Source organism: Petaurus breviceps, unplaced genomic scaffold (assembly GCF_028583685.1).
Source record: "Petaurus breviceps papuanus isolate PSGF00001 unplaced genomic scaffold, PetGlider_PUasm1.0 91133, whole genome shotgun sequence".
In the NCBI taxonomy this organism is placed as follows: Eukaryota; Metazoa; Chordata; class Mammalia; order Diprotodontia; family Petauridae; genus Petaurus; species Petaurus breviceps.
Window position 1 is genome coordinate 13,532,478 of NW_027187419.1, and position 25,592 is coordinate 13,558,069.

Genomic DNA, 25,592 nt, shown 5'->3' on the forward strand with positions numbered 1-25,592 from the left:
TGACACCTAATAAGGTAGAGGAGCTTTGCTGACTTTGAAGACAACATGAAACCAGAGTAGAATGTTCCTGAATGATTTAATAGATAAATAAGAATTTTGAAAATAGAATTTAAGGCCTTCACAGCAGAAGTAATTAGCAGGGTAGAAAACTTGAATTTGTAGGGGGCAAGTCTTACCAAAGAAACAAAAGAGAGAATAGCTGCTTGGGAATCCAGATTAATGTAAGTAAAACACAGTCTGGAAGAAGAGAAACAAAGAGCAATAATGTTAAAACATGATATTCATACAAGCAAAACATTAACCTTGAATACAGGATAAATAAAAACAACTTATAGGTCCCCCAGAAAAACATGAGAAGTCAAAAAACCTGAACACCATAATTCAAGAAATAATGCAAAAACTGCCCAGAACTTCTGAACATAGAAAACAAAGTACCAATTGAAAAAAATCAAAAGATAATCTTCAGGAAAAAAAAAATGCTATGATGCAGACTCCAAAATACAGTGGTTAAATAAACAGTTTCTGAAGGTGATTAAGAGAAAGACCTTCATATATAAAAAAAATAGAAATTTGAATAACACAAGGCTACTTTTTACCTACCAGAAACCACAGGAGAGAATGAAATAAGGTGTTCAAAGAGTAAAGTAGCTTAATATCCAACCCATGGTGAAATACTCTGCAAATCTTAACCTAACCATTAATAAAGAAACATGAATATTCAATAAAAAAGAAGCATTCCAAGCATTTCTGGCAAACCAGAACTGAATAAATTGTTTTTTCAGGTACCCCAGACAATAGAAATGCAGGAAGAGTAAACACAGCAACCAAGGATAACAATAACAAAATAGAGACCATTAAGAAAATTCTTGGTAAAAGTATGCAAGTAGGTAAGAGTGAGAGCAGAAGGTAAATAGAAATTATGGGAGAGAAATGTACCGTGTTTCCCCGATAATAAGACCTATCCCGAAAATAAACCCTCCCCTTACTGTGTAAGATTCCCCTAAAATAAGCCCTCCCCCGAAAATAAGCCCTATTGAGATTGCTACTGTAGTGAAGGTGATCCCCTGCGCTACACACTATATTACGGTACCCTCTGTATGCACCTTACCCCCCCCCCCTGTGAAACGCATGCCACGCTCTGAGCTGCATCCAATCAGAGCTGCAGCAGTGAGCGCGTCATTCTGTTCTTCCCCAGTGGTTTGCTTGCTGGCGCCATTGAGAGCAGTGCCGCGGAGGAGAGCTGAGGCAGGACAACATAAGCCCTCCCCTGAAAATAAGCCCTCTGGTGTTTTTCTTTCCAAAAAAACTAATAAGACAGTGTCTTATTATCGGGGAAACACGGTATTTGAAACATCATGGACTACACCTCACATCACCTTACCTTTGGGTATTCTTGTGAGATTCAGAGAAGGGGAAGGAAGGGAGGGAAGATAGAGGAGAATATATGATATGCTCTAAGTCAAAATAACTCCTTTAATCTCTCAGGTTAATTTAAATTTAATCTCTCAGTTTAAGACACGAAGAACAGCCTTGGCAAAGAAAAGGGTGATCCTTTTGTTAAAGACTGGGTCAGAGAAGGAGAAAATGGAGGATGATGTATAGGTTCTTTGAAGTGTGTCTTTAGGGGAAAGATGGAACTCATGATGGATGGTTTTGTTTTCTCTGCTGAGAGGAAGGAGTTGATGAAGGTTTATAAAAGAGGAAGTTTGTAGTATCCACTTTGGAAAGAGTAATAGAGAATTAGAGAAGAATAAAGTGATTCCTGTGCAATGGTGAAGGCCTAGCTGAAATTAGGTAGCACAGATTTGTAGTGGACACAATCTGCACAATTACTGCTTTCTCCAGCAGTATTCAGCAACATACAAATTGGAGTGGGAATGCAGATGGTGGGATAATGCATTACTGATGTATGACAAGAAGGACCAGGGTGGTGATAGTATAAGGGAGAAAGAGTAGTAGTGTGTAGTTGAACTAATCAACCATATAGTCAAGACTATAAAGAGAAGAAAATGAGATCAGCTCAGGGGTGATGGACTGAGAGAACAGATAGGGATAAAGGGACCAAAGGTCATTTAAGGCAAAAAATAGGTCGTTTGTTGATTGTCTAGACTTAAAAAGTGACAGAGAACATGTTTAAAATGCAGATTCAACTTAAAAGTGTGTCATGCATGCTTTTTTTTTCTTCCCACTTGTTAAAAATTTACCAGTACATTCCTGACTTTATGTCAGGAGAACCTTCCTAATAACTAGGACTATGAAAAAGTGAAATGAATTACCTTGGAGGCTTTTAAAACAAACAAAAAAATGGGTTACTACTCATTGGGTAAGTTAGAATGACAATTTTTAATGGCTTTGGGTTGAGCCAAAAGATCTCTGAGAGGAGTTCTAAAATTCTTTGATTCTTTTTTTCCTTGACTTGTTTTTTCAGTTTTACATTGTTTCAGTATTTCAAAGAATACAGTTTCTTCTATGTGGTTATTTTCAATTGATATAAATCACAATCCTTCTATGCTTTCCTACCTGAATTTTTAAAAATTACTATGGCTAAGGAGTGAAGCTAAGATAGCAGAGTGGTAGGAAGCAATGTGGTGAGCTCCTTTCCATAGATCTAGAAAATGCACCAAACAGTCCTAATGGGAAAATTCAGAAATAGTCCCAGTGAATAATGTACACAGCCCAGCTCAGCATAGGGAGACAGACAAGGTGTGTGGACATTGGAGACTGGATCTGGACAGGAGCACACCATAGGCAGAATATGCTAGTGTTCACAGAAAGACTGTGTGACAGGGTAAGAGGAAGTCTCAGATACAAACTGAGTTACCCAGATACTCATATTGGCAGCTTTGTTCTCCCCAACCAAGTCTTAGAAGGGTGGAATGAGAAGGGCATCTCTGTACTGGAGTGGCATTCTGTTCTGAGTAGGGAGGCCCTAAGTGGTACACCGAAAATGGAGGAAGTTCATAAGCCAGTAATAGCAGTGGTATGACTCAGACTCCAGGCTCCAAGTAGGGTCTCACTTCCAGCATTTATATCTTCCAGACTGCAGAGGAAATACCAAGGCAGGAATCTCAGACCAAAGGGAAGCCTACAGTTATATCACTGTGAACCAATAGAGATTTCCAACTGGCTGATAAGGGCAGATTCTAATAGCAGCCTAATTTTTCATAGACTCAAACTCAGTTCATAATCTTGTAGCTCTCTGATCAGGGTGGGCATCAAACAGCTCTTGCCCTGCATCAGACCACCTTGGGAATACTGAACACTCAGTACCACAAGAAAGCAACAATAAAAACTATTCCAGACCTTCTCTCCAGAAGTAAAGCAGAGCCCACCCCTAACATCATGTCCATAAGAAGTAATTAGAAGAATGGGAAAACCCAAAAGAACCCCATTATAATGAGCCATAATAATATAATAGGAATGGCAGTGACATTGTGACTCTTTGGATAAAGTGCCAGGCCTGGAGTCAGGAAGACCTGAGATCAAATCCCATCTCAGACTCTTATTAGCTTTGTGACCCTAGGTAAGTCACTTAACCCTTTTTGCCTCAGTTTCATCATCTGTAAAATGAACTGGAGAAAGAAATGGCAAATCACTCTAATTTCTTTTCTAAGAAAACCCAAATGGGGTCATGAAGAGTTAGACATGACCCAAAAGCAATTGTACAACAAAAGAGACACTCAAGTCACAGGAAGAAAAGAATGACTCCAAAACTTCTACAAGCAGTGCCTTAGAAGAAAACACAGCTTGTCCACAAATTTAGCTACAATACAAGAAAGATATGAATCAAGAGTTTAAAGAATTATAAATGGGATGAGAGTGCTTGAGGAAAAAAATTTGGAAAAGAAATGAGAGTTGTGGAAGAAAGAATTGGAAGGGGAATTAACAGCATGGTACAAAAGGCACAAAACCTCACCCAGGCAACAAACTCCCTGAAAATTAGAATGGATAAAATAGGAGCCAAAGACTATATGAAATATTAAGTGTGAAAACAAAGTCAAAAGACTAAAAAAAAAACCTCAGGAAAAGATAGAAGTGTTTCTTAACAAAAACAACTAACCTGGAAACTGGATGGAGAAAAAAAATTTAAGAATGATTGAACTATCCGAATACTGTGTGGGGGGGGGGGGGGGAAGGGGGGAGCCCGGCAGGGGGGGAGCCCAGATGAAAGAGTATAAACAGGTACTTATTTGAGCTCTCCCTCAAACCCCTCAGAATACCTGTAAAAAATGTCTCCAAACAATTTCTAGAGCTGTAGAACTCACAAAATGACAGACTGAAAAAAATTTCCAGCCCAAGACAACCTGGAAGGTTGATAGGAAAGGTCTGTTGCACTGGGCTGGTAGAGGAGCACATGGGCTGTGCCAGCATAGAGTGGGCCCCCAGCAAACCTGGAGCAGGTCTCAAGGGCACCAAGTCACTGGCAGCTATCATAATTTCCAGACTTATCAACCCACAAATGCCAAAGACAACTTAGAAGGTTAAGTAGGAAAAGTCTGTTGGACGTGGGTGAGAAAACCTGGGTGAGAGAGGAGTGCAGTCCAGGCTGGCAGAGGTAGTGGTGGCAGCAGCTGCTTCTGGAGCTCTCAGCACATAGACAGTGAGGAGATTGAGCAGCTGCTCAGAGGGGGATTTCAGGGATCTATTTGCTGGCTCTGACACAGGATTCTCTTGCTTTGCTTGTGCTTGGATCTGTGTTGCAGGCCTGGGTGGCAGTGCAGAATGAGGAGGAACGCTGGCATGGCAGAGCTAGTGGTGGTGGTGGAGAGGGAATCCTCCTCATAGTTCCAAGGCAAAAAAGAGTGCTTGTGGTTGCTCACAGACCAGAGCACAGGCCAGGAGAGGAGTAAACACTTCTCCTTTGATCTTACCACTTTGGAGGAACTGAAAATTCACAGGCCTCTAGAAATATCTCTGAAAATAACTGCACAAAACCACTGAAGCTTGGGACCGTACACCCTGCATACTGGAAACAGAGTCCTGCCTTAACAGAGAGTCAAAAGTCAAGCAATTGACTGGGAAAAGAAGAAAACAGAGGGAAAAAAATCAGACTATAGAATCTTACTTTGGTGACAAGGAAGATCAAAACATAAAACCAGAAGATGACAAGAAAGTCAAAGCTCCTAGATCCAAAGCCTCCAAGAAAAATATGAATTGATCACAGGCCATGGAAGAGCTCAAAAAGGATTTTGAAACTCAGTAAGAGAAGTAGAGGAAAAAAATGTGAAGAGAAGTGAAAGTGATTGAAGAAAATCATGAAAAATAAGTCAACAGCTTGCTAAAGGAGACCCAAATAATACTGAAGAAAATAACACCTTAAAAAATAAACTAACCCAAATGGCAAAAGAGGTCCAAAAAGCCAATGAGGAGAAGAATGCCTTAAAAAGCAGAATTGGCCTAATGGAAAAAGAGGTCCACAAGCTCACTGAAATAGAAAAAATACTGATCACCTCTGTTTTGGCTGAAGCCTCTGATTGAAAATTTAAGAGCATCATGGCCAAAATCCTGTTCAAAGAAAAAAGCTGCCTAAGCAAACAGCCAAAAAGGAGAAATTCAAATATTGAGGAAACACAGGATTTAGCAGCTACTACTATAAAGGAGTAGAGAACTTATACCTTTGTACTAATTTATTATTTTCCCATTGGGTCTACTTCATCTCTAGGATTAGAAGATCCTATCATCCCTTTATTTGAAGTCTTGGCACAAACTCCATATCCTGTTCTTAAACACTATTTTTGGCTTAGTCATCCATTTCCTCCAATCTACTTTTTACCTCTGAGGCCCTTGCTTTCAATCCAGTAACACTGATGAAAACTATACCTGTGTCCTCAAGGTATTTGAACTTCATAATTTATAGTGATGTTTTCTAGATCTGTACTTTTTTATATTATAGTGATTATAATGATGATTATATTATAATAATCTTTTTGATGTGTTTTTCTGTTTAAAAATGCATTGTTCTTTATCCTTGTTTCCTTACATTTGACTTGTAGGAAGTTAAGAAAACAGTTGATTTTTTGTGTGGGCAGTCTGGTTTCTCTGATGTAAGAACTCTTCCTATCAGTTCAGATCATCAATTACTTTGTAATTTATGGCCATAACTGTCTGGGGGCACTGAAAGGTTATATGACTTGTCAGTGGTTACAAAGGGCAGGACTGTTAAAAGTAGATTTTGAATCTAGTTTTTGATGATTAAAAGTTTGTCTCTGCATCCACTGTGACATTCTCCCTTTCTTCCCATAGTAATAGAACATGAATTTCAAACACAGGTATCTTCATTCAAATGACTGATAAAACAACATAGTTTTAGAAGTGTTGAAAATATCAATTATACAAAAAATTTTTTTAGTTGGAATTGGAAAATTCTGTTTTTCTTTCGGATCTTCATGAATAATTGAGTGGCATGCTCAGACTTGTGCCTTAGGAAGATTAAATAAGCTATGTGGAAGATGGATTGGAAAGAGGAGAGCCCGAAAGCTGGGATACCATTTCAGAGGCCATTAAGATAGTCCAGTTAGGAGGTGATAAGTGCCTTGAAATGCAGTCATTGCCTTTTCTGTGGAAAGATAGGGATGAATGGATGCTATGATGTCATGGAAATAGAACTGACAAGGTTTGAGGGCTATATGTATTCTAAAGCAATTAAAAAGAAGTCCTTATAAGTCTTAATTTTTATTTTGCATCAAAATATAACCAAAGTTTTCATTCAAGATCCTATATTTAGAAATAATATACAAATTCTCAGCAATCTCTGTTCCTGGGGAGACAAAGCTTAACAAAGCCACAATATAGATTGCCAGTGTCCTCATCAATTCACCCTCTGCCTGCAGAACAGTCTCAGGACCCCTGAAAATACCAGCAAGACCCTCTTCCAGGATTTCTATAAACATACAACAAGAAAATCCATCTTTAGGGCTTCTGAACTAACAGCAAGGTTCCAGGACCTCTGCAACAACAGCACTGTCCTTCATCAGCAGACGAATCTGGAATAACATCAAAACAGACAGACAAAATACCGTCATCACAGCCATGTCTCTTCAGTCCTTGGCAGCTCTGGGTAGCAGCTCTCGAAAGTCGTGGGCAGCTCCAACTGGCCCTCCACAATGCTGTTCCCAAAGGTTCTTCTGCCTCTCTCTGCTCAGGCCTTCTTTAAATCCACAGCACCAGCTCCTCCTATTTCAGCCCTCTCTTTTCATGTCAACAAGTCCATCCAACAAGTGGGATTCACAAACTCTGGGTTTCAACACTCAACCTGAAAACCAAGCCAATACAGGGGGATCTTTAGATTCCATTACTATTACAAGGTCATAGTAGGTACTTGATAAATGCTTGTTTCCTTCCTTTCCTTTTCTTGACAGTTTCCATGACCAAAAATTCATTGCCTTGTAGCCTACCCATTGAAAAACTTCACCAGAGTTCACTAGTACTGGTCTCCAGAAACAAGATTTAATCCACTGCTGGATCTCTGCTTGAAACCTTTTTAGCTTGGCAAGCCTGGAAGAGCTTATACTTGAGTGGCATAGCCTTTGAGAACCCACGCTCCCTCCATACCAGAATGGTGATGAGACTCTTAATAGAATATTTCTTCCACATCCCCCCAGAAATACATGTCTAAATATCAGAAAAGAAAAACATTTGGAGAAGGTGAAACTGAGTGTAAAAAGTTGATGTGAATTGGCAATTCCATTAGTCCAGTAAATTATATTCTGGCAAAGTGTAGGATCTATTTAAAGATGAATTTGGAATTTACATTTAAGAACATTTATATCACAGAGGACATAAAATCAATTTGGCAGAAAAAGGAATCAGGCCATAATGCACTATAAAAACTGGGGAGAAATAATGGGAAGGATTCAATATATAATATTCATTTTGAGTACAGTATTAAAGTTACAATGTCATACTGGAATGACAAAGCACTCATTAGTATGCATATTGAAGGAATACCAAAATGATTGACTCAAGTCCAGGAAGATGAATGATAAAAGATTGGGTTCTGTTAAGTTATTTGTGTAGATTAAACATTTTCTTAACTTTAAACTGTTCTCACAAAATCTCATAGTCTTGTCAGGGCAACATTATGAAAAACTGAAATAGGAAATGAGATTCTTTGAAAAGAAATATAAACATAAGCTCTGAGCATTGAGTAAAAAGACTTCTCCCAAGAGAACTGAGCAGAACAGACTAGTTGCTCATCTCATGGAAAATTAAGAAGTAGGAAGTAAGGAAATTAATATGTATTTCCAAATGAAACAGTGGAGAATGTAAAATCACTGGGGAGTTAGGGAATTGACAAGTCCACCTATATTACCATGATACTGTATAGCATATAGCATTTATCAAATAAATATTGTTATATGTCTGTGTGACCAGTATTGTAATATGTTATTTACCTTAATATTGTGATACTTTGGACATCATTTTTATTTCTTTTTTGGAAGTGGGGGTAACGTTGGTTCATCTCTATCACCCATAGAAGTTAGCATCCTCTCTGTGACTTAATAAATGGTCTTGAAGAGTTGCTTTGGGTAAAACATTTAAAACAAATATTTTTAATTTAATTTAAAACAATAAAACAAATCATTCTGTGGCTATTCTAGTACTAGACCTCTCTAAATTTAGCTAACTTGGATTATCAGATTACAAATATACAATTTATCTCTGAACCTGTACCTAAATTCTCCCTTGCTTGACAGGTTCTTCCACACTTTGTTCTTTCTCTTGTCTTCCAGAATTTGCTCATTTTCACATGATGATATAGCATTATTATGCTACAGAGATACAGGAAAGTACAAAACACAGCCCTTCCCTTCAAGGAACTTGTCATGGAGATAACACACATATAAAAATATAATTGACAGCAGAAGACAGTACATGATAAGTCTCAAATGAACTTCTAGATGGTTCTGTAGGGGTTCAGAGGTGGAAGAGATCATTGTAGATTGTCAAGTCAAGGTTTTGCAGAGGAAAGGGGACATAATCTGAGGAAGCCTTAAACATTTGATCAGGTGGGAATAGGAAGATTGAGGGGTAAGAAGCCAAATAAAGGCATTAAAACAGGATATTTCAAGGTATGATTATAGTAGATTGAATGGATCAATCTACATGTAACAATATATTTTTGTGGAGAACTTGAACCAAATAGAACTTAAAGTTGGAAAGGTAGGTTGAGATCCTGTTGTAGAGGACATTACAAATTAGTAGTAATGTTTAGATTGAGTGTTACTCAAGCCTTTTGCCTTCCATTCTAGTAAGGAAATCAGCCAACATTTTGCATACTATTTTCATTGGTAGAGGCTCTGTAGGTCACATTTAAATTTCTTTTTCTTTCTATCGGTAGCTAGGTAGAGCAGTGGATGGATAGAGTGCTGGATATTTTTGAGTTTGAATATTTTCTTAGACACTTAATAGCCGTGTGACCTTGGGCAAGTTACTTAACCTCTTTGAACTTCAGATTTCCTCATCTATAAAATGAGAGTAGCAATAGCACCTATATCCCAGGGTTGTGAGGATCGAATATATAATAACACATGTAAATCACTTTATAAATAAATGTTTGCCATTATTATACGTGATATCAGTGAACCACCCTATTCTTCGTCATTCTTGCTAATAACTTTTGTGAATAATGAATCATTAAGAATTTATTAATCACCTATTATGTTCCTGGCTGAACTTGGTTCTGGGGACACATTAAAAAGTGATATTATTTCTGCCCTCAAGGAGATGACAGTCTAATTTGCAGAGTTGTTGTGTCTTTTCATCTTGCTTTGCATATTGTCTAATAGTACTTTTAAAAGGTTCTTTGGTCACTAACTATCATATAAACCCCCCACATGGGTTTTCTATAGGCAAACTTTTAAAAAATGATTTAGAAAAAGTAATTACAAGTTTGAGGGCTTAACTAATTTTTCTCCTAAAATAAGATGTTTTCAGGAACTTGATTTATTATCTCTAAAACAGCCATTCCCAAAGAATGACCTTGATATCCATGATGACTTAAAAGGGTTTTTTTTTTGCAAGTTTTCTGTGTAGTGGTCCAAAAACATTGGTTCTGAAGTTAGAGGACTTAAGTTCAAATTCTAGCAATGCTACTTATTACCTGGACAAATTACTTATTTTGCATAGCGTGTGAATCTTCATTAATTGGTACAAAAATAAACATTTAAAAATATTTGTAAGTTACATTATTCAGGAGAAGATCCATAGTTTTTTTTAAGTAGTAGGAGATTTTGAGAGGGATATTTTTTAGAATCTTTTTGCTTTGATAAAGTGATTCTTAGATCAGAAACTTCTACAAAAGTCTATTAACCGCTATGGGCTTGTAAAAGGCAACAAGGAGTGAGGAAATTGGAAAATCATTTGTTTATCATAAAACACAGAACCAGAGGCTCATATACAACCTCACTTTTTCAAAAAGGGATGGAAAAACCCTATCCAAGGGTCCCCTTCAGGATCCTCCATTGATTTAACCAATGGTATTAAACAAAGCATTGTCAAGCAACAAATATTCATTAAGCACCTATGCTAGACACAGTAATAGTCACTTCAGATGCAAGTACAAAGAATGACACAGTTCTGGCACTCAAGTGACTTAAATTCTAATGGAGGAGACATACATATAAAATTATATGCAGCGCAAATATAAAATAAATAAATGCAAAATAGTTAAATACAAAGTATTTTGGAAAGGAGGCCACTAGAAGTTGGGAAATCAGGGAAGGCACCATGCAGATGATGGCTCTTATAGCTCTAAGTGAATCTCTAACTGTTTTTTCTGTTCTTTCTAGCTAACATCCATGGCACACTGATTGCATGCTGGTTTTTTACACTGGGGGCTCCTAATTAGATCTCTTAGCCTCTTATTGTGTTCTGCTATTTCTTAGATATAAGGTTAAGGTCCTCAGCTCCCTTTGAAGCAACGTCTTGCCAAAACCTTAATGTTAAGAGAATTGTCCTTAGCTTGGAAGATCTTCAGTAGAAATCCAACACTCGACTACTTCTTGCCACTTTTGTTTTAGTTTTTTCTGGTTTGTGGTAATCCAGCAGGAATCAGAGGAAGAAGTGAAGAGTTTGCCAACTCCCTGCTTAGGGCCCCTAAGGAAATTATTTGTTGATCTGCTGACAATAGTATTCCTTATTAGAAATATAAGACATGATAGACAGCCATCTAAGACTTTTAGAGATGGATGAATCCTGCCCACTTCAGTCATATCACATGGGCACAAATGATCCTGTGAGAAAGATTCTAGAAAATATTTTAAAGGTACGAAGTCTTGGGCAAGAAAATTAAGACCATAGGAGCACAAGTGGCATTTTCCTTACTTTACTCCTTGAAAACTAAAGCAGCTGAAGAGAAAAGTTGATTGGGAAGTGAACAGGGCTGGCCAAGTAGATGATATTAACTTCTTCACTGAGACTTGATAGGTTAAAGACCCTTTAACTGAAACCTGTATCTGGAGTGGCATACCTTATTCAAATGAACAAAGTAGGTCAAAGGGGGAGGGAAGCATTGTATATAATCAGTCAAGAAACAAGTATATGTTAAACTCCTGCAAGTTTTAGGCACTATAATAGTCACTAAGAATTGGAAGAGAAATGTGAAACAGTTCCTGTCCTCCAAGAGCTTACAGTCTAGCATTGGTAGATAACATGAACATATATATAATATAAAAAATAGATAGAAGATATTTTTTTTTTGGGGGGATAGGCAGCCACTAATATCTGGGGTATAAGGAAAGGCTTCTTATATCACTTATATTGAGCTTAGAAGGAAATTACAAGTTTGAATTAATGAATAAAGGTCACCTTGTAGGCTAGTTGTGGAGGGCAAATGAGATGATAATTGTAAAGTGCTTAGCACAATGCCTGGCACATAGTAAGTACTATATGAATATTAGCTTTTGTTATTATTGTTAATAAATGAAAAGTACTTTATTAAGTACTTACTATGTGCTAAGCATTGGAAATACAAATAATAAAGTCAGACAGTCCGAACTCACATTCTGATAGGGAAAACAGCACATATAGGAAGACTTCCACTACAAGTCATATGGGAAAATCCCATGGTCTTTATGTTGTAGCAGCAAACTAGATGGTAATGAAATCTTTTTTTAATGTCACGTCCACTGAAATGATTATCTTAGTCTCTGAACCATTTTACATGATAAGAGCTTTGCTGGTAAGAACTTTCTTTTCTGAGTCCTCATTAGTTGTGACTTCAGTACCTACAGAAGCAGTTACCAGGCTGCATCTCCACAGGGGTTTCATCTCAGGATGATAATTATGGAAGCTGGGCCAACTCAGGACTGGTGGTCAGTGAGGCTTGGGGGTGATGCCATATCTGGAGCTCTTGGGCCTACTTGCCAGTAAGGTGGTGGTGGGGAAGGTAGGTCCCTTCTTTGTACTGATTATTCCCCTCTATAATGACTGCAGGGCCCAAACTGGAAGTAGGGACAGTGATCTGCTGTCACTGCTGTTCCTGTGGTTCTGTGGTTCATGTCTGTTGGTGTCTGAAGGGAGATTGGTTGTCAAGGTAGTTTCGGTGTTTTGACTTTCTTGACACGTAATGCCTGCTGTCTCTAACTCAGAATGCTTTGCTGCTTCAGCTACAGCCTGGTTTGCCTGACCTGTTAAGTGGTTGTTAGTTCATAGTTGGTGGGGATGCTACCCCCTTTTCCACATGAGCTGTTTTCCTATATGTTGGCTATAGGAGCTGAGCCAGAAACAAGAACAGTGACTTGGTTGGTGCTGCCACTCTTGCTTTACTTTCTTGGGCTTACTATTCAGTAACTGGCAGTTGATCAGTACTTAGTATTGGTGATAGCAAGGAAGATGGTCTCCTCCACAATAATTATTTCTGTGGCTTCTGGGCCCACACTAGAAGCGGGGATAATGATTTGGACGGCACTACTATTCCCAAGGCTAAGATGTAGGGGTGAAAGAATGTATTACAGGTGTGAAGGACTGACAGTGCAATGGCTAGAGAGAAGAAATGGAGTCTCATTGACTTACAGTTATATTGATTATAGTTACTCTCAATGATAAGGCACCTGATAAGCACACTATGTAGTCTCATTGACTCAGTGAACTTGACTTTGATTTATGTCAAAATTCCAGATGTATTGTTAAAGTTATTAAAAGGGGAGTGGTGATCACATAGAATGAGAATGACTTTATCAAGGATAATTCTTTTTTTTGACAGGGTTATTAATAAATTTCATAAATCATAATAGATACAGGGTTTTTGTTGTTGTTTTTTGCTTTTTGGATGGGGGAAGGCAGAGCAGTTGGGGTTAAGTGACTTGCCCAAGGTCACAGGGCTAGTACGTGTTAAGTGTCTGAGGCAGATTTTGAACTCAGGTCCTCCTGACTCAAGGACTGGTGCTCTATTCACTACACAACCTAGCCTCCCTGGGTTTATTTTTTTTTTCCAAAGCATTTAAGCAGTGTGGAGTAGCAGATGGAGGGCCAGCTTTGACGTCAGGGAAGGGCTCTGTGACCTGGGCATATCACTTAACCTCTCAGAGAAGGTGCTGACCTGTTTTGGTAGAGAGAGTTTCTTTACCTGGGAGTTCCCTTTACCAATAAAATCTCAGGTCTAATCCCCAATTCTCTGTCCTTTATAGATTTATAGTTGGAAGTGCCCTTAGGGTTATTTAGTCTAATCCTTTCATCTTAAAGATGAAAAAACTGAGGCCTAGAGAAGTGCCTGTTTTTAGGTCACATAGGATGTGATGGTATTTTATGCTATTCTTGTGGAAAAGATACAGGTTAGAAAGATGAATTTGGAACTTGTTGTCCAAACTCAGAGTAATCATTAATAATTCTCAATGTCAGGCTTGGTAGGAAGTATTTAGTAGAGTACTCCAGGGATCTATTTTTGAACCTATGCCATTTAAAATTTTTATCAATCACTTGCTTGAATAAAAGGTTAGATGCCATGTTCATCAAATTTAGAGATGAAACAAAGTTTGACTCCTATATCTTAAATGTCACATCCAATTATCTTTTCCTAATCTCTGTCTTTCTTAACCTCTTTACTGCATTTGACCCTGTTGATTATTGTCTTCTCAGAATCATTATGATACAGAACTCTCTTGGTTGTCCTGTGAGCCCTTCTCAGTCTCTTTTATTGTCTCATCATTTCCCTAATTGTGGATATGCCTCCCCAAGTCTCTGCCCTGGGTTCTTTTCTCCTTCTATATTATTTCTCCAAGTTCATCAACCTTATGTGTTTAATTATTATTTCTATGCAGATGGTTCTCAATTCTATATATCCAAATCTACTCTCTTCTGAATTCCCATACCATGAAATGACCTGTTGGTCATTTCAAACTGGATGTCCCATAGACCTCTCAGTCTTAACATGTCCAAAGCAGAACTTCTTTCTTCCCATTCTAATGCTTCTAGAAACTTCCCCATTTCTGTCAAAGACACTGCCATCCTTCCAGTCACCCAGGTTTGCAACCTTAGTGTTGTCCTTAACTTCTTACTCTCCCTCAACCCATACATCCAGTTATTTGTCAAATTTGTTATTTCTGACTCCACAACATCTCTCTCATTGATCCTATTCTTTCTTCTTACATGTTAGATCTTTGTTAGATCTTTATCTCCTCTCTCCTGGACAGTGTCAATAGTCTCCTTGTTCTTCTTGCTTTAATTTTTCTGCCTTCTCCAGTCTACCCTTTATACATCTTCCCAAGTAATTTTCTTTTAGCTACAGGTCTTACCAAATCACTTTTCTGTGACTTCCTATTGCTTCTATCCAGTATAAACTCCTCTCTTTGACTTTCATAATCCTTCATTACCTGGCAACAGCCCATGTTTCCAGCCTTATTACACATTACTAAACTGTCCTATTTACTTTTCCTTATGGCACTCAACCATCCCTCTCTGCATTGGCCTATGGTGTTTCCACTGTGTCTGGAATGTACTCTTTCACTTGTACCTCATGGAATGTTTCATTTCCTTTATGACTCAGCTCAAGCACTACCCTCTATAATGTTTTTTCCTGAATCTACCCCCACCTCCCGACTTCTAATGTCCTCTCTCCCTACATAATTTGGATTGAATGACCTTGTATTTATTCTGTATATGCATATATCCATACATGTTTCCCTCAATAGAATGTAAGGTGTTTGAGAGCAGGAACTGGTTGTTGTTTTTTTTGTCTTTGTACCCCCAGAGCCTGTTATAATGCCTGACACATAGATACTTATTAAATGCTTTTTGATGATTGACTGACAAAGATGGAATGAAATGCAGACTCTAATAAGATAAAATTTCCTGTTGATAAATATAAAGTTGTATATTTTAGAGTCATTTTTTACAATTATTTGGAGGGGTTTGGGGGCGAGCTCGAGCAAGTAGCTGCTTTTACTCTGCCATCTAAAGTTGTATATGTTGTTCCCTACCTAAACATCCCCCAACCCCCAATGAATTTTAACTGGTACAAAATTGGGAAGGCATGGTTAGCTAATGGTTTGTTTAGGAAAATCTGGGCATTTTATTGGAATGAATATTCAATATGAATCATCAGTGTCACATGACAGCCAAAAAAAGCTAATGCAGTGTTGGGCTGCCTTAAAAGAAGAATAACTTCTAAGAATAAGTAAGTGATAGTTTTGATATTCCCTGCCCTTATAATAACAATGTAGAATATTATAATTGGTTCTGGGTACAACATTTTAGAGAAAGACTGAAAGCTGAAGAGTGTTCCAAAGAAATCAGCCAAAATGTTGAAATGTGTCAAATCCATACTATATGAGTTAGCCTGGAGAAGACAGATTCATTATATGAGAAATATATTCAAGTATTTGAAGGATTGTAGTGTGAAAGAGGAATTGGCTTTGTCCTGTTTGGCCCTAAAGGTCTAAAGAATTTGAAGCAGTAAGTTGAAGGGGCACATTTAGGCCTTTTTTTTGGTTGTTGTTACTTTTTGGAAGGCACTTGGGGTTAAGTGACTTGCCCAAGGTCACATGTCTCAGGTCCTCCTGACTCCAGGGCCGGTGCTCTATTCACTGCGCCACTTAGTCTCCCCACACATTTATGCTTAATGTCAGGAAATACTTCTATAGAATTAGAAAAGTAGAAAGTATCCATGGTAGAATGGGAGATACCCTTGGGAGGTAGTAGGTTTCCCCTCCTTGGAGATCTTCAAACAGGGATTATATGATAATTTATTGGGTATGTTCTTAGAATTCTTTTTTTTGGGTATGCCCACTGAGACCTTTTCCAAATGTGAAATTCTTTGATTAATTTATCCTAAGAATTGTTACAAATACCCTCCTAAGTGAGTAATTTGGAGGTAAGATTATAAAAGCTGAAGAATGCTTGATGAATGTAGAATCCGAACAGAGAAAACTTAATGTTTCTAACTAATATTCCCATCAGGTTAGGGTATCCTGATGAATTGTCCTTTATACTCAGTTGCTTTTATGTAAAGGAACAGTATCTAAGGAGAGTATTTTCTTCCTTAGGGTAAGATTGATTGAGTTATTTTTTTTTCTTAGACTTATCGATGGTGTTATTTTTAATGAAGTTTTACTAAGTTTCATATTCATGTCTCCTTTATAGTATTTTAGAAGAAACTGGTCACCTTGATTATAATTAGGACTCTAGTTTTCTGGTATTTAGTATGTAACCTTTAGGCCAAAGGTGACTTGCCTGATCTAGGATGTGGACTACTTGAGACTTTTAGCCTAATTCCTCTTCCTCCTCAAGCTATCTCTGGTTAGGTGACAAAAAAACCAAAATTAGGCAGTATTTGTGTCCACTTGACTCTGTGAAAGTATATTAAACTCTGAAAGATATGGCCCCAAAAGTTTAATAACAAAAAGGAAGACCCCATATATAGCAAAATATTTAAAGCATCACTTTTTTGATAGCAAAAATTGTAAACAAAGTAGAAGCCTGTTGATTGGGGAATGGCTAAATAAATTGTGATCCATGACTGTTATAGAATATTACTGTGCCTCGTAGAACCAGTGGACATGATATAGAAACAATGGATATAATGAATGCAGAGATGCATGAAAAGACATGTGAATTGATGCAAAGTAAACAGTCAAGAAAACAGTATACATAAAGATTAAAACAGTGAAAATGGAAAGGACAACAAATAATTGAAATTGAATGTTGTAGAATTTATGTTGACCAAGCTTGACCTGAAAAAAGAGATATGAAAAGATATCCCCCTTTTGTCCTTTGTAGAAGTGGAGGGGAGTCTCTGGGTGTAGGATATTGCATGTATCATCAGACTTTCCTTGCTACTGTTTAGTTTTATGGAACATTTAGTTTTTCCTTTATTCACACATTATTATAAAATACAACTCTCTGGTGAAGGATGAGATATGCAGTAGGAAATGTAGGTGATATGAAAACAAAAGCTGTCAATTTTTTTAAAAGAAAATACATGAAGCTGTAGAAATCTAAACTGTCATTGTCAGTGCAATATAACATTGTACAGTTCTTAAGAATAGGTATCTTCATTACCAGTATTTTCACTGATTTTAGCAAGTTTGATCAATGACCTTCACTAAAGGAGGAAGGGAGCTACATAAAGCTTTAATTCCAATTACTGTCTTTTAAGTTTGATCAGAATTCTTTGTTTATTCCTCTTCACTATGTACTTTATTCTTTCAATTCTGGTATTATTTTTGTTTTGTTTTGTATCATTTCATAAAAGCCTTTTCATTTTCTTTATATTCTTCACACTCAATCTTAATTATAGGCCTGCCTTGCTCACTACTTCTGCCCCTTGGGAACAATGGGAAATTTGTTTTTACTGTTTCATATTTTTGTGTGGAATTTGTACTCTCTATTTATATACATCTTCTTTTCAGAGTTTCAGAAAGGCACTGGTGAGGATGTTTGAAGATAAAGAACTAGACTGCATCTTTTTAGAAACAAATATGAGTATGAACAAACGATATCACATGGTTTACGAGTGTATTCCTCTGCCAAAGGAAGTTGGAGATATGGCTCCCATCTACTTTAAGGTATATGAAGATAAATTCTCCAACGCTTCCATTTTTTTCTGTATAACACCCTACTGGCAGTACAGTTTTCTGGATCCTGTTTCTTATTTTTTCTTTATATACTCATCACATTTATTTTTCATTGTTATATTAATCATTGAATGAGATTCAGTTATAATAAACAAGTTACATCCTGAAAAACTGGCACAAGAAGTTACAAGACTTTTTCACATCAAATTATACTGGTCTTTTAGTAGCAATAATATAAAGTAGTCAATTGTATTTCCAATTGTATTTTTCTTTCCTCATGTAGAACTAAGATTTTACTTTAGAATATTCTCAAGTAAAAAGTGTGGTCATAACTCTAGAGCACTAATAATTTGGCAAAGGAACCAAAGTAGCAGGGTATAAACAGTACAAATTGAAAATGCCAGGGTGAATTATTGTAGTATCTTCACAGTTTATAGACATTCATGGTAATTATTGACAAAAGAAATCATATCTTTAGGCTTTGACTTACATTTCTGGACTGCAATAAATTGATGATAGTCATTAGCCGATTAAGTTGTCACTAAAAAAAAAAATCCTAATACCTTTTAAAAAAATACTCATTTGTTTATGCTGCTGAGTTTGGTGCCATACTAAATGTTTAAAAGTTCCAGTAACCTTACATTTTGAGCCAGTTGTCCAAGCATCAAGTGTGTTTTGTAAATTAAAGAGAAGAAATAGAATTGAGGAGTGAAATATTTTTAGACAGCATGAAATTTGAAGTTTATTGATATAGGGTCTAATAAAGATATTTTTACACAATAATAGGTCAACAAAGGACTAGTTTAAAAAACTTTTATTGAAAATGGTGGTATTTTAAAAATCTAAGTATTCTTTTGTTTTATAATATTAGGCTATTAAAGGAGGCCAAGTGATATATCAGCATCTCTTCTAGGTCTCTGGAGTTTTTGGATAACTAATAAAAATACTTAATACTTAACTTTCAACAAATAAAAATGTCATTTATTTTGTTAAATATATTGTATCAAGTGATATTGTATAGGCAGCATCATGTTTTATTTTTGGATTTCTATAATGATCTTTCTTTGGTGGTTCATTAGGCATTCATGGCTTTTATAACCAATTACCTCTTTGATCCAGGACCTACCAGACAGTAAATGATAATTTAATTATATTGTCTGATATATTTTCTTGTTAAAATTATATGCTAATGTCTCCACTAAATTATTTATTTAATTACTAGAGATACAATTACTTGCTTTTGATAAAATGTTTATATTTCACAAAATCATAAAATAGAGCTTGAAACGACTCAGAATTGTCCTAGTATAACTCCCTCATAATAGTGAGAAGGAAGATTGCCTTTCCTGGGGCCACAAAGAAAGTCATTTGTGCAGCTAGGACTCAAACTCGTATCTGACAGACTTTATTGCACACACTTTTTCTGTTATAATGTTAAAGAGCTTTTAGAACATGTTTTAAGTACATACCCTTGACACAGGGTAGCACAGTTACTTGATAGAATTAAGTTGTACTATTTGAATCTTCATTAAGAACAAAGATTCAGAAATACAAGTTTCCTCAAAGGTCATTTAAGCCTACTTCCTTATTTTGTAGATTAGGAAACTGAATCCAGAAATGTTAAATAACTTACACAGGCCGTACAAGTAGGAAGAAGCAGAGCTAATATTTGAACCCATGTCCTTTGACACCAAAACCAGTGCTCTTTTTTTCATTGCCCCATGCTGCCTTATGTTAGGATTTCATGTTGAGTTATTTTCAGTTTTAATAGGGATGTAACTACAGAATGGGAATGGAAATAATTTTGTCATACTTTCTTTCTGTCAGATATTTGTATAGTATCAAGTAGTTTATATCTTGTTGACCTAGGAAGAAGTGCCAGTTTTACATTCCTGAATATTTCCTGTTTTTGTATATCTCCCTTTTATTTTCTGCTTTATTATATAGGCAGAAATAATCATGTAGCTTTGAGTGGCAAAGGCTTGTAAGTTAATTTTTCAAATTATTTCAAATATTTGAAAAATGAGCAATTTACTTAACTAATGAATTCATATGAATAGATTTCTCTGAACACAGTTGGATATGATGTGACCTATTATGTTTAACATTAAATTGAAAATTCTCATTAAGGGTAAATATATCCTAAAAGTTGGGCTAGTGTTAATATAAAAGTTAAGAAGGTAATATAAGGCATTAAATTCTGATTTTTAAAATGTTTAAACAACATAAAATAATTTCAGATGATTAAATTAAGGCTAATGCATTCAGAACAATAGTCCTATTAATAGTTGACATTATTTCCTTTTAAAATACCTTCTTATATTTATTTTTTATCATGTTTTCAAATTTCAAAATAATTTTTCTTAGAAAGCTATAATGGAATCTGATGAAGAGTGGTCCATGAACAAGAAATTAATTGATCTGTCTTCAAGAGATATCCGAAAGTCTGTAAGTATCTGCCTTATTTCTTAGTAGTAGTTACTATATATTATGAAAATTGTAAAGCATTATGACTTTTCATTTATAATATTGAGGGCACCTCGCCTGCTACACCTATGCCTAGGTAGTAGAGTCAGCTTATACATAAGATATCATCCACAGATGAATGGGTTAAATGCCCATTCTCAGATGAAAGGAACTTTAGAGGTCATTTAATCCTAATCACTTATTTTTATAGAAGGGAAAATTGACAAGTGACTTTCCTTGGGTCATATCCAGGAAGTAATAGAGCTGACATCAAAATTCAGGTTTTCTGATCCTACATCAGGTATTCTCTCCATTGTACCATTCTTCCTTCCCTTGTGTTTCTGATCTGGAATGACTTTTTGCCTTTGGCGATATTTCTTAATGACTTAAAAAAAAGTTTTATTGATCCATGGTTCTTTTTTAAGAACATTCATTTACAAATAGAAGCAGGTAAATGGTGCAGTGGATACAGCACTTCCCCTGGAGTCAGGAGAACCTGAGTACAAATCCAGCACAAGACACTTACTAGCTTTGTGAACCTGGTAAATCACTTAACTCCAGTTGCCTCAACAATAGAAAAAACCAAAACAGAATGACACATCATTTCCAGATATACTCTTCTTCTTTCCCTACCCAGTGAATTTTTTTTCATAACAAATAATTTTGTAAAATTCAGAAAAAAAGCATATGAACCACATCTGACAGAATATCTGATGTTTTATACCCATAGTTTCCACCTAATTGCATTTTTCTCATCTCTCCAAGCTTGATCACTATAAATAGCATTAGGTTTTATTTTATTTTATTTTTATTTTTAAAATTAAATTTTATGTTTATATTTAGTTTACATCATTCATTTCCATAAAATGTTGAGTTAGAAATTTTCTTCCCATCTTTCCCCTACCCACCACCCCAAAACAGCAATCCCATTGAATATCCCCTCCCCCAATCTGCTGTCTCCTATATCCTCCGTTATACCCCCTCTGACTTTCCGGTAGGGCAAGATGGATTTCCATACCCCAGTGCCTGTATATCTTATTCCCCAGTTGCATGTAAAAAATAATAATAATAATAATAATAATAATAAAACCATTTGATTTTACAACTTTGAATTTCATATTCTTTCCCTCCCTCTCACCCATCCTTACTGAGAAGATAAGCAATTCAATATAGGTTATGCATGTGTAGTTACACAAAACATTTCCTTAGCGGATATATTATAAAAGACTATATTTGACTGTATTTCCCTCCACCCTATCCTGCCCCCGACTTGTTCTAATCTCTACTTTGACCCTGTCCCTTTTCAAAAGTGTGTGCTTCTACCTACCCTCCCCCCCAACCTGCTGTCCCCTCCATCATCCCCCCTCTCATCCCCTTCCCTCCAACTCTACTGTAGGGCGAGATACCCAATTTAGTGTGTATGTCATTCCCTCCCTAAGCCAAATTCAATGAGAATAAGGTTGACCCACTCCCTTTTGCCTTCCTGTTCTTCCCCTTCATTGTAAGTTATGCCTCTCCTCTTCTGTATGAGATAATTTACCCCATTCTGTCTCTCCCCATCTCCTCTCATTATATTCCTCTCTCACCTCTGAATTTCACATTTTAAGTATCATCCTTTTCTATTCAGTTGATCCTTTACCCTCTGTCTATGTATACGTATATACATATAATCATACCCTCACCTATGTATTCATATGCACATATACCCTCCTATAATATAGACATACATATGTATGTATACATATATACACATTTATATTCCTTCAACTGTCCTCATACTGAAAAAGTTTCATAAGTTACAGTTATCATTTTTCTATGTAGACATGTAAATGGTTCAACTTTGATAAGTTCCTTATGATTTCTTTCCCTGTTTACCTTCTCATGCTTCTTCTCTTGCTTCTTGTATCTGAATGTCAGATTTTCTATTCAACTCTGGTTTTTTTCAGCAAGAATTCTTGGAAGTCCTCTATTCCATTGAATGACCATATTTCCCCCTGAAACATGATACTCAGTTTTGCTGGGTAGGTGATTCTCGGTTTTAATCCCAGCTCCTTTGACCTCTGGAATATCATATTTCAAGCTCTTCGATCCCTCAGTGTAGAAGCTGCCAGATCCTGTGTTGTCCTGATTGTGTTTCCACAATATTCAAATTGTTTCTTCCTGGCTGCTTGTAATATTTTCTCCTTGATCTTGGAACTCTGGAACCTGGCTATAATATTCCTAGGAGTTTTCTTTTGGGGATCTTTTTCAGGAGGTGATTGGTGGATTCTTTCAACCTCTGTTTTGCCCTCTGGTTCTAAAACATCAGGGCAGTTTCCTTTGAGAACTTCCTGGAGGATGATTTCTAGGTTCTTACTTTGATCATGGCTTTCAGGTAGTCCAATAATTTTTAAATTATCTCTCCTGGATCTGTTTGCCAGGTCAGTGGCATATTTCACATTGCCTTCTATTTTTTCATTTGTTTGAATCTGTTTAATAGTATCTTGATTTCTCATAAAGTCACTAACTTCCATTTGCTCCAGTCTGATTCTAAAGGAATGATTCTCTTCAGTGAGCTTTTGGGATTCTTTTTCCATCTGGCAAATTTGGCTTCTTACGGCATTCTTGTCCTCATTGGCTTTTTGGGCCTCTTTTCCCATTTGAGTTAATTTATTTTTTAAGATGTTATTTTCTTTGGTCAGGTTGTTGACTCCTTTTCATGATTTTCTTGTATCATTCTCATTTCTCTTCCCAATTTTTCCTCTACTTCTCTTACTTGATTTTCAAAATCCTTCTTGAGCTCTTCCATGGCCAGTAATCAGTTCATATTTTTCTTGGAAGCTTTTGGTGCAGGAGTTCCGACTTTGTTGTCTTCCTCCCATTCTATGCTTTGATCCTTTTTGTCCAAACAAAAAAAAAAGGAATCTAAAGTTGGATTGCTGTGCTTGCTTTGCTTTCTTTGCTTGCTCATGTTGCCAATCAATTATTTGACTTTTGAGCTTTTTGCAACAGTAGAACTCTCTTTCCAGAGGGGAGAGCTTTGTCCCAAATTGGTGGGGTTTTCTCAGCTTCCAGTGCTATTAGGAGGGTGCTGTCTCTGCAGCCCCCACACTCTCTTGCTCACTGGTCACACACCTCAGGACCACCACCTAAGACTGCGATCGAGATCCAAGCAAGTTAAAGCAAGAGTGATTACCCTCTGAATTGTCGTTTGGCCCCCTATGATCTGCAGGCCATGAGCTCTGAAGCAGCCATGTGGAGGTGGCTGCAGGGCCTCTGCACCTGTGCCACTTCTAGCTCTGGGGGCAGGAGCCGGACCTGCTCCTCTGTCCCCTTCAGTTCCAACAGAGTTCTACACTGACCTCTCACTTTTTCTTTGCCATTTATGGGTTGATAGTTCTGGAAACCGCCACTGCTGCTGGTGATCCATTTTCCTGAAGTCTGCTGCAGCCTCTGATCAGGGCCACCTGGGGCTAAAACCATGGGCTCAATGGGGCTGGGCTCAGCTCCCAACGTGCTGTGATGGACCTTTCCTGTCTGCTTGCTGGGCTGCCTTCAGCAGGAGATTTGTTTCTCTCGGTCACTTTGTGGGTTCTGTAACTCTCACATTTGTTTAGAGTCATATTTTATAGATATTTGAGGTGGTTATGGGGGGAGTTTTAGGAGTTTTCCTGCTTCTATGCCACCATCTTGGCTCTGCCCCCATTAGGTTTTATTTTATTCTTCTTTCCAGTTATATTTTGTTTTTATTGACTATATTATTTTCCTGGTTCTGCATATTTTATTCTAAATCAATTCACTGATATCTTTATATTTTTCTCTATATTCCTTATATTTATTTGCTTATAACCACAATAGTAATTAATTACTTCATGCTCTAGTTTGTTTAGATATTCTACAGTTGATAGACACTTAGCATGTTTTCAGGTTTTTGCTTCAGCAAAAATTGCTATTATTAGTATTTTTATATATTTGGAAACTTTTTTTCTGTCTTTGAACTCTTTGGGTTCTATACTCAGTAGTGAGATCTGTGGATATTTTTACTGCCTTTTTCCCCTCACATACTTGCAAATCCAGAATGGGTAGACCAATTCTTCACAAACTTGAGGTATTAGCATTGCTATCTTTCTTTCTTCTTTTTTTGGAGGGGGGAAGGCAGGGCAATTGGGGTTATAACTTGCCCAAGGTCACATGGCTAGTAAGTGTTAAGTATCTGAGACCGGATTTGAACTCGGGTCCTCCTGACTCCAAGGCCAGGGCTCTATTCACTACACTACCTAGCCATCCCAGTATGACTGTGTTTTAGCAGGCCTCCCCGCACCCCAGCATGGACTATTTCTATCTTTGTTAATGTTGTTAATCTGTTAGGTGTGTAATAAAGCCTCAGAGTTGTATTAATGTATATATTCCTTAATAATAATTTGACAAAATCTTTCATATTGTTATTAACAGTTTGTAATTCTCTTGAGAACTATTATTCCTATCTTTTGGATGTTATTTCCTTGTTCTTATATATTTGTATATATTCCACATATTTTAAATATTAGGTCTTAATAAGATATATTTAGTGCAAAAGTGTTTCATATTGATAGTTTACTTTTTAATCCTAATTGTATGATTGTGTAAAAGTTTTAGTTTTATGTACTCATTATTTATTTGATGTCATCATTTTTATCCTTTGTTTAAGGTTTTTTTCTAGCTGTAGTTATAAAAGTTACCTTTATACATTTTCTTTCAGTTTTTAAAAACTAAGTGACCTCTTATGTTTTGGTGACCTGTCATTTGTAGAGGTTTCATGGTTGGCATGGTAGTGAGAGAGCCAGCTTCAGAGGCAGAAAAATCTTACTCAAGTCCTACTTCTAATGCATACTCACTGTTCATCCTGAAACACATTTTAACTCACTTTAACTGCTTCAGACTATGGGATGCCAGTCAGTTGCTTTTTTTGCATTAGTAAAGGAAGTTCCCTTTACCAATAAAACTACATGTCAGAACCAAAAGAAAAATGTCTGGATCATATTATGATATATGTACAAAATGTTGGTTTAAAGTTTTATTTTGTTTTCTGCAGCAGTGGGCATTGGATGTGGGAAGGGTGGAGAAGGGATACCTTAATGGTAAACAGCAAAAAAGAAA

The 25,592-nt window shown here is 36.7% G+C and overlaps 1 protein-coding gene across 1 annotated transcript in view; it reads left to right on the forward strand.

The window, feature by feature from the left end:
- Positions 1-25,592, forward strand: part of CWF19L2 (CWF19 like cell cycle control factor 2) — a 158,895-nt gene that overhangs the window by 122,468 nt on the left and 10,835 nt on the right. The window contains exons 15-16 of the mRNA XM_069080361.1: positions 17,847-18,002; positions 20,379-20,459. Coding sequence (XP_068936462.1) covers positions 17,847-18,002; positions 20,379-20,459 — 237 coding nt within the window. The remainder of the gene's footprint in view (positions 1-17,846; positions 18,003-20,378; positions 20,460-25,592) is intronic.